Genomic DNA, 8919 nt, shown 5'->3' with positions numbered 1-8919 from the left:
ACTGTCAAAAATTTTGATTCAGAAAATCATAATTTATGAATGTTAAATAATTGTAAATAAAAATATATAAAATTGCGTTTTATCTAATTCAGCAATTTTCTGAAATTCTTTAATTTTTTTTTTCCTGAGTATTAAATAAGAATGCATGACCTGCTTCTAACAAGAAAGTTAAATATTTGGTAACTATTTATCATTTGTTTTGTTGCAATGTAAGTTTTTTTTTTAAAGTTTTAGATTGTTACGCTATTATTTTTCTTTCTTAAGGATAAGCAGATTGCTACGTAAAAATTTAAATCTACTCAATTAAAAGATCCTTAGATTTTAATAATCATTTTATTCAGTTAACATTGCAACTTAATTTACTATACTGTTTTTTTTTTAATTATATTTAAGTTTTGGTTGTTTTAAAATTAATGTTTTTTGCCAGATTGTTTGGTAAGATTATGTAAAGTTAATTCCTAATAACAGGTTTGGCTGGAAATAATTTTGTGTAAAGTTCATAAAAGTAAATATAACAAATTTGCTTTACAGTAATAATTTTAAAATAGTTAACTTACAAACTGTTTTCAATATGTTTTTCACAAAATTTTCCAATATTTTTTTTACAAAACGTTACTTGATAAGGTGATATTACTGGATTATTTTGTAATAAGAAATACCACTTTCGGTTTTACGTTTCGGTTCGGTTGTAATAAAAATAAAATATCAAATCATAAAAATGCTAGAGAATAATATTAAGAATGATAGAGGATGTTAAACAAATATTACTAGTAAATATCTATAAATGATTAAACAATAAATAACTTATCAGTATTTGTTAATATAACTTGTAATAAATAACTTATCAGTATTTTCTGGCCATAGGAATGTGTTGATAACTTTGTAAAATCGTTTTAGACCCTTTTGTTAATATGTTTCACCAGGAACTAATAAAAAACATATTGCTTTGAAAATTATAAATCTTCTCAAACATAATTGTATTTTTATTCCATGAAAATTTTCATAAAAATATTTATTGCTATAAATAAAAAAAAAAAAAATAAAGCCTAATGAAAATAAAAAGTGGAATGATTTAATGTGCTTAGATATTAGTATGGCCTGTTTTTACTCGAAATAGGACTTAATTGAACATGACACACAGTTAAGAAAACTATTCTCATGCATAACTGTAATTCAACTTTTCAGAAGCAAAGTAAACGGTTGAATCATTATCAAGACATTAACTGCAAAGATGGCTGAAATATTTTTAAGATCATACATACCCGAATGCATGCACAATGGATAAAATATTGTAATAGATTGACTGATAAGCATTTGAGAAACCTAATAAGAATAGTTGATGAAAAAGTAGATATAGTACATTTTCCATATGATGATGTGTGCAAAAATATTCGCTTTTAAAAATACTAGTTATAAATGTATTATACAGGGTAATAAAAAAATATAGGGATAATTTTTTAATGTTTTTATTTCCAAAATTTATTACACAAATTCAGCGATGCTTCTCAATATGTCGACCTCCGGCATAATAGATTTGTCTACAACGCTTCGGCCATGATTTTAAAGTCCACAAAATGATTTCCTGGGAGATTTTCTTCACCTCCTCTCTAATAACTCTTTGAAGGCCTCTCAATGTAGAACGCTTATTCAGTTTGGTTTTCAGATGTCCCCATAGGAAATAGTCGCATGGTGCAGCATCAGGACTGTTTGGAATCCATTGTTCTGGTCTCAGGAATTGCACTTGCTGATCTATAAGGATCCAAGCTTGGATTATATGATTGAAACATGGAAACAATTTTAAAGCATGTAAAAGCTATTTATTTTTCGAGATTAAGAAAAGTTATGGTAGGGATAGCCTTATGGTAGGGCGCTGGACTCACGTTTGTGAGAATGGGAGTTCGAATCCAGCCTGCCGAAGACTCCCCGTGTTGTTAATGGTGACTGATGCATGCTAAATCTGTCTAATCGCAAAGTCCTCCATGTTCCCATAACAAATCAATACCTCTGGGGGTACTGAATTGCAGATTGATCGTTCTTTGGATCAAGTCAGAATTAAGATTTGTAGACGAATGACTGGGTTCACCCTATAAAACGGGTGTGGCAAAACTAGAATTCTTGCCCAACATGGCGTCACTGGTAAAACAAGAACAATCGCACCCCCTCTGCCTTAATGGCCGACGACAACAATAACAGATTCCAATTAAAAAAGATAAATCTGTACTCCTGTTTTAATTATTTTCTTTCAAATATCTGGTCTTTTTGAAAAAATAAACTGAAAAATTCATTATTATCGATGCTGATTTGTGACAACTCAGTCTTTTAAGAAAGAAAAAAATGTGAATGGCATTAGATGGCAGTCAGCATCTATAGTCAAGCGATAGGCCGAAAAAGATTTGGAACCACTGCTCTAAATGATAAAGAGTTTCCCACAAACTTAATTTTGTATCATAAAACAAAATTTAATAAATGATTCTCACAATGATAGTATACCTTCCGATAATTGCCTGTAGACAAAATATGTTGGTATCAGTGAAATGAAACATACTTGAAATAGTATGGTTTCTACAATGTTCCTCTTTAGTGTCATTTTTAATAAATCTTGTTTAATAGTACAAAATAAATTTGTGAAAATTCAAAGCTTTCTTTCAAAATTTACAAAAATTACTTGTTAGAACCTTTTTAAATTTTCAAGATATTTAAATAGGACTTTTTCCCGATCCAGAAGACAAGGAAATTCCAGGATCAAGTATTGGGAGAAATTTGCCTTCATGTAGGACTAACCCGCATTTCCGTTATATGGAGAGGAAAACCACGAAGTTCTCCCATGGTTATCCTGGCGGCATGGGGTTCTAACCCAATGCATATGTTGAATAAAAGGATTACTTTAAATTACGAAAGCACAATCTTTTTGAGTGAAAGGCCACTTGCACAGCAGGTTGAATAACGAAGTGTCACACGCTCATTTAGATATATTTTTGTACAACATATGGTAATTTTTATACAAACATTAGTGCTAGCTAAATTTTAGATCAGTAAACTTAATATATTTGTAGAAAATTAAATACTTTTAACAATTAGAATTTATTCATAAATAAAAAGGCTGATACCTTTTTTTTTGAAAAAAAATTCCCTTTTCATCAAAAATATTTATCAAAAAATAAATAAACGAGGAAAAAAGAAATTTTTTTTTTCTTTCTAAAATCATATTACAGAATACAAAAGTTCATTTCAAAATAAAATCTAACAAAAAAATTGCGATGCTCACAGAATGCAAGTATAAAAAAAATAAATACATATTTTGATGAGTAATATAAATTTAAATTATTGAATTAATAGAGGTTTTATGAATGTTAAATAGTACATGTTTTCTATTTTTTCCTAAAACAATATTTTAAGCAACAAAAAATTGAAAACAAAATTACGAACAGTGAGCATTTTGAAAATTCGTATTATTTTTCTCCAATTTACAAATTTCTCATGTTTCAATAACATTGTATTAAAATATCGTGATTTTAAATAACTTATGGAAGTGCATGTCGCTAACTGCAAAAAAGAAAAAAAAAAAACTGGAAAAATTACTGAGATATACAAGAAAAATGTGCCAATATAAATTGTATCAAAAAGTGATTATTTTAATTCGCGACTAGAAACTCGCTTGTCGTACTAACATCATAGTTAAAATAACGGCGTCATCAATATCATGTGGAAAAGCATATAAAAAATAAAAGAAAAAAAAAAGAAGATAAAAAAATAATTTAAATTTACGAGGAAATCAGCATATCAATAAGTAGTTATTTAAATGCGCGATTTAAAATTCGCATGTCGTAATAAAAATATCAGAATTTTTAAAATCAAGTGGGAATGCACAGCAATAACTACCGAAAAAATAAAATGGTTGAAAAATAACTTTGATTTAGGATGAAATCAGTATAAATAAAGTGCGTTAAAAAGAAAAATGCAATTCAACATTTTCAAAATTTTTTTATTTTTCAAAAAGAAAAAATCGCGCGCAGGTCGTCGGGCTACCGAAGCAGGGGTGCCATCCCCTCCGCAGAGGATCAAAATTGTGATGGCGTGTCTTCGGATCATCCTCCGGGATGTTTCCCAGACCGTCGCCAATAGCCCATTGTGCAGCTCTAGTGCGACGTAAATTAACAACAACAAAAAGAAAAAAAAGTTTTTTTGTTTCGAAGCAATTTCAACAGTCGATGACTGGGCTCTCCGAATTTTAATGATTTCTTTTTTTTTTTTTAAATGATTTTGTCGATAAAAATTACTTCAAAAATTTTGTTTTATTTTTTAAATATTTCTACAGTTAAGTAAGAAAACGTAAGGCAAAAAATTTCGAATTTTTTTTCTATAAACGTGTCCACACCTCCAAGAATATTTAAGCAAGGTTTACGAAATTTTGTGCAGTTACTGCACATGATAAGGAAATTAATTGATGCAACATTTGACTACATTTCCAAAATTATTTCCATTTGGTTCGATTAGAAATTGGGAGGGATTGCGTTTGTTATTTGTGTCTTGTAAAAAGTTGAAGTTAAATGGATGAATAAAAGCAGACGATTCTTTTTAGGAAAACTATTAACTGAAGAACACTTTTTTTTTCTTAATTGGGATGGGGACTTAGCTTGGATTAAAAACTTAAAAGCATTTTATTTTTCTAAGTTGTACTTGGTACTTTTATTTACGTAGCACTAGATCTGCACAATGGGTTATTGGTGTCGGCCTGGGTTACATCCCTGAGGATGATCTGGATACAACATACATGTGTCACATCCCCCGTTCTACGGAGAGGACATATCCACACGACATTCATCCGCAGATCGCACTTTTGACCTGAACCAGAGCACGATCAATCTCCGATCAAGTATCCCCATAGGTATTGATTTTTTATGAGAATTTTCAAAGTTGTAATGGAACTAATTCATTACTGTGGATTTAATGAAACAGGAAAAATGAATGTTAAATTCTCGTTTTTAGGCACTATTTTTCAGTCAATACTATTTATTTTAGGATGATTTTAATATATATGGACTTATTGAGAATATTTTATAATATTATAAAAACTGCTTTATTTTTCCGTTTGTTTTGATTTTTTTTAGATAAGTGTAAACAGAAATTATATTTATTAAAATATTAAATGGGGTTCTTTTCATCTAGTTGTAAAAAAAATTTTGAATAAGGTTAGGTTTTACAACTATCTTTCTTTTTTCTCTTGTAACTCTTGAACATTTTATTTTTTCAGTGATTTATTTAATTTTATTGTTTCACCTCAGTGTTAGTCCTACTTATTTTCTAGATAAAGTTTATATATATACAGTCGGACTTCTATTTTGCGAATTTCTCTATTTTACGATTTTTTTTGCGGAATCAAGAACATTTTGGAAATTTCTTCTTAAAATAACTTCCAAATAACGAAGTGAAGATCTTTGAGATCCACTTTCCCTATTTCCCAAAATATTTTAAACATTTCAAACTTGTTAACGCCTTTTATGGGGGAAATGACATTGAATTGATTTTCGAACCCACTTAACTTTTAATGAAATCAGAGAAATCCCTTTCCCTCTTTATTTGCATTTCAAACGAAAAACTTTGACAAAATTAAGGGATTTTGTCAGTAGCAATTAAACTTAAGAACGCATGTGGAAATGTATGCTTGGAATTACTTTTATAATAAATGCTAAATTTTATACATAAATTTAGCTTTAGTTGAAAATGTATGTAGCATGATAGTGTAACACTGGATAATGTTTTGCTCTATTCTTGCTTTCCATGCAGATTTCTTTTATGGTTAAGATTTATGAAATAAAAAGTGGATACTAGCTAACAAGGTAAAAGGGTATTAATTGCTATTTTAATTATGCGCAGTATTTATGATTTTAAAATCTGTTTTGTGCAGTTAAAGTATTTCAAAATGTGATTTTCTATTTAACAAAGTTTCCATACAACGAACTTATTTTCGGGTTTTAGCGATTTCGTTAAATAGAGGTCCCAATATATATATATATATATAGTAGAATTATAAATCACTTGATTTGTTTGATATATTTTACCTCTCCTCTCCATAAAAAAATGCTTCAAATGAAATATTTATGGTTCTCTTTTAAAGAGTAACTCGAATAGTATGTCATAAAAGTTAGCAGTCTCCGGATTGAAGTTTTTTCAGTGAATTTTTAGGAATTATGCTGAAATACCTTTTAAATTTTTCTTTTTGCAGGAAGAAGGATACTTATGTTTGACATCTCTCTACTTAATATTATTTCAAATGCAGTATTTAAAGTTCCCTTTTAAAGAGTAACTCGAATAAGACCTAGTGTTGTTTTTTTAAAAATAATTTTGCTTTTACTAGTTAATTCAACTATCATCCTCATAATTGGCCAGACAGCCCAATGTGGGCCAATGCCTTCCTCTAAAGCAGGGTTTCTTAACCTGTGGTTCATGGACCCCTTAGGGGTCCATGGGTCATATTTTAGGGGTCCACCGACTACTCCTAATTTTTAAAACGTTTGGATCAATAATATTTAAATAACATTGATCTTTTTTTCTTTCTAAAAGGTGAAAATACATACATATTTGAAACTAGGTGATCGAGATACCCCAAATTCAGTACGGACTGCACACAGCCCTCTAATATCCCTGTCATATTTTTAACATCCTCCACTAACCGGCTTTCAGTTTGCACCATCAGGGGCAACCCCCTGATGACGTCCGCTGTACTATTTTTATTATCCCCTATCAAGCTACGTACATTTGACACCTTGTTCAGGTTACTAGATCTAGAATTTTTTACTAAGAAGAAAGCCCAGTTTTTGAAATCTGGAACATTAGACAAACTTGGATTTGGTATTCCACAAAAACCTCTGGTTGAGGCATCTCTCAAAGTTGCATATCATATTGCTAAAAGCAAGAAACCGCATACTATTGGAGAGACGTTAATTAAGCCATGTGCGCTGGAGATGGTTGAATTAGTTTGTAGATTGGAACAGAGAAAAAAAACTTGAGGCAATTCCATTTTCAAATGATGTGACACATTCAAGAATAGTTGAAATTTCTTGCAATATCTTGAAAAAGATCATCGATGAATTGAAAGTATCGCCATTTCCCTTTAGTATGCAACTGGATGAAACTACAGATATCTCGAATTATAGTCAACTTCTTGTTTTTGTTCGTTACGTGTCTCTTGATACTATCAAAGAAGAATTCTTATTTTGTGAGTCTCTTTTGCAAACTACAAAGGCAGTTGATGTTTTAGCAATGTTAAATGTTTTCTTTACCAAACAAGACTTCGGCTGGAAAGAAAAACTTCATTCACTTCGTACAGATGGAGCACATGTGATGCTTGGCAATAAATCTGGTTTTGCCCTGTTTGTAAAAAAAAGTCTCCTAATGTTCTTGTTACTCATTGGTTTTTACATAAACATGCGCTGGCTACAAAAACTCTTCCAACCAGCTTAAAAGAAGCATTATCAAAAGTTATTAAAACTGTAAATTTTATTAGACGTAGAGCTCTTAATCATCGTCTCTTTAAAACGATGTGTCAAGAAATGGACGCAGAACATGAGGTACTTCTGTAATACACGGAATTGCGCTGGCTGTCACGAGGGCAGGTTTTGAAACAATTTTTCATGTTGAAGATCGAATTATCACTTGCTCTAGAAGAGAAAGATAACTCATTCTTCGAATATTTAAACAAAAAAGATTTTACCTATAAATTGGCTTACCTGGCAGATAATTTTAACCACATGAACAATATAAGTCTTTTAATTCAATGACCCGATATCACCATTATGGATGCAACTGAGAAATTACAAGCATTCTAATTGAAGATGCCACTTTGAAAAAAATAGAATTCAAAATGAGATATATGCAAACTTTTAAATGCTGGACGAAGTGCTTTCTCAAACTGGATCTTGGCAAGATAATTTGTTACTGAATAACTTAAAAATAGAATCTGTGAACACCTGGAAGTACTTCAAGTTACATTGAAAAAATATTTTAATTTGGATGAGATAAAGATAAAAGATTAGTTGTGGATTTGTCATCCTTTTCTTTGTGATATTGACTGTATCGATGATATGAACCTTGCCAAAGATGAGCTTATTGATCTTAGAACAAAGTCCTTGCTAAAAATGGATTTCGATTCAAAAACACTCGGAGAGTTCTGGTCTTCTGTGAAAGAAGCCTGCCCATTGCTTGTAAAGCGAGCTATTTCAGCTATAATTCCGTTAGCTACAGTGTACCTTAACGAAGCCGGACTTTCCACAGTTGTGACAATGACACAACATGTTATGCGTATAGCTTTGTCGAAAACCATCCCTCTATTCAATTTATTAAGGAAAAGCAGCAACAACCTTCAGACTAAAAAATTTAATTTTGAATATTTTGGAAATCATAAAATTAAATGCTAAAATAAATTAAATACTAAAAATTGATGTTTTCTGCAATTTTTTTTCTCAGGGGGGTAGTCCGTGACTTCTTAAAAAAATTTAAAAGGGGTCCATTGTATCAAAAAGGTTAAGAAACACTGCTCTAAAGATTGCTCCATAACGACTTCCGATTTATCTTTGATCTCCAATTCTTTTCAATAATTGCAAGAGAGCCGTGATGGTTCAGGGGATAGAGCGTTTCCCTTCCAATGAGGTGAACCGTGTTCGAATCCCGGCGATGAATGATCGACACGAATCCGCATCCGGCTTCCACCGACCACAGTGCTCACGTGAAATATCTTCAGTGGAAGACGGATCATGGATCAGAGTCCCCTTGCCGTCAGGCTAACCTTAGAAGGTTCTCGTGGTCTTCCTCTCCATGTAACGCAAATGCGGGTTAGTTCCACCAAAAGTCCTCCACGAAGGCAAATTTCTCCCTATACTTGATCCAGGAGTTCCCTTGTCTTCTAGATTGAATTCAAAATTA

At 31.1% G+C, this 8919-nt stretch overlaps 1 protein-coding gene and 1 long non-coding RNA gene across 2 annotated transcripts; one reads left to right on the top strand and one right to left on the bottom strand.

Annotated features, from left to right (window-relative positions):
• Nucleotides 1-1452: 1452 nt before the first annotated feature.
• On the bottom strand, nt 1453-4980 carry LOC139427034 (uncharacterized). The gene is made up of 2 exons (XR_011638178.1): nt 4695-4980; nt 1453-1749 (listed from the first exon to the last, which is right to left on the bottom strand). It is a non-coding gene; the product is annotated as an uncharacterized lncRNA (long non-coding RNA).
• A 1727-nt stretch (nt 4981-6707) lies between these two features.
• Nucleotides 6708-7461, top strand: LOC122270025 (protein FAM200C-like). The gene is made up of 2 exons (XM_043045788.1): nt 6708-6974; nt 7078-7461. The coding sequence occupies exons 1-2, from the start codon at nt 6708-6710 to the stop codon at nt 7459-7461; spliced, it is 651 nt and encodes a 216-aa protein (XP_042901722.1).
• Nucleotides 7462-8919: the final 1458 nt, after the last annotated feature.

This window comes from Parasteatoda tepidariorum, chromosome X1 (assembly GCF_043381705.1).
Source record: "Parasteatoda tepidariorum isolate YZ-2023 chromosome X1, CAS_Ptep_4.0, whole genome shotgun sequence".
NCBI classification, from domain to species: Eukaryota; Metazoa; Arthropoda; class Arachnida; order Araneae; family Theridiidae; genus Parasteatoda; species Parasteatoda tepidariorum.
Note: the sequence above shows the minus strand (reverse complement) of the source record. Positions and strands in the feature narration are given on the sequence as shown.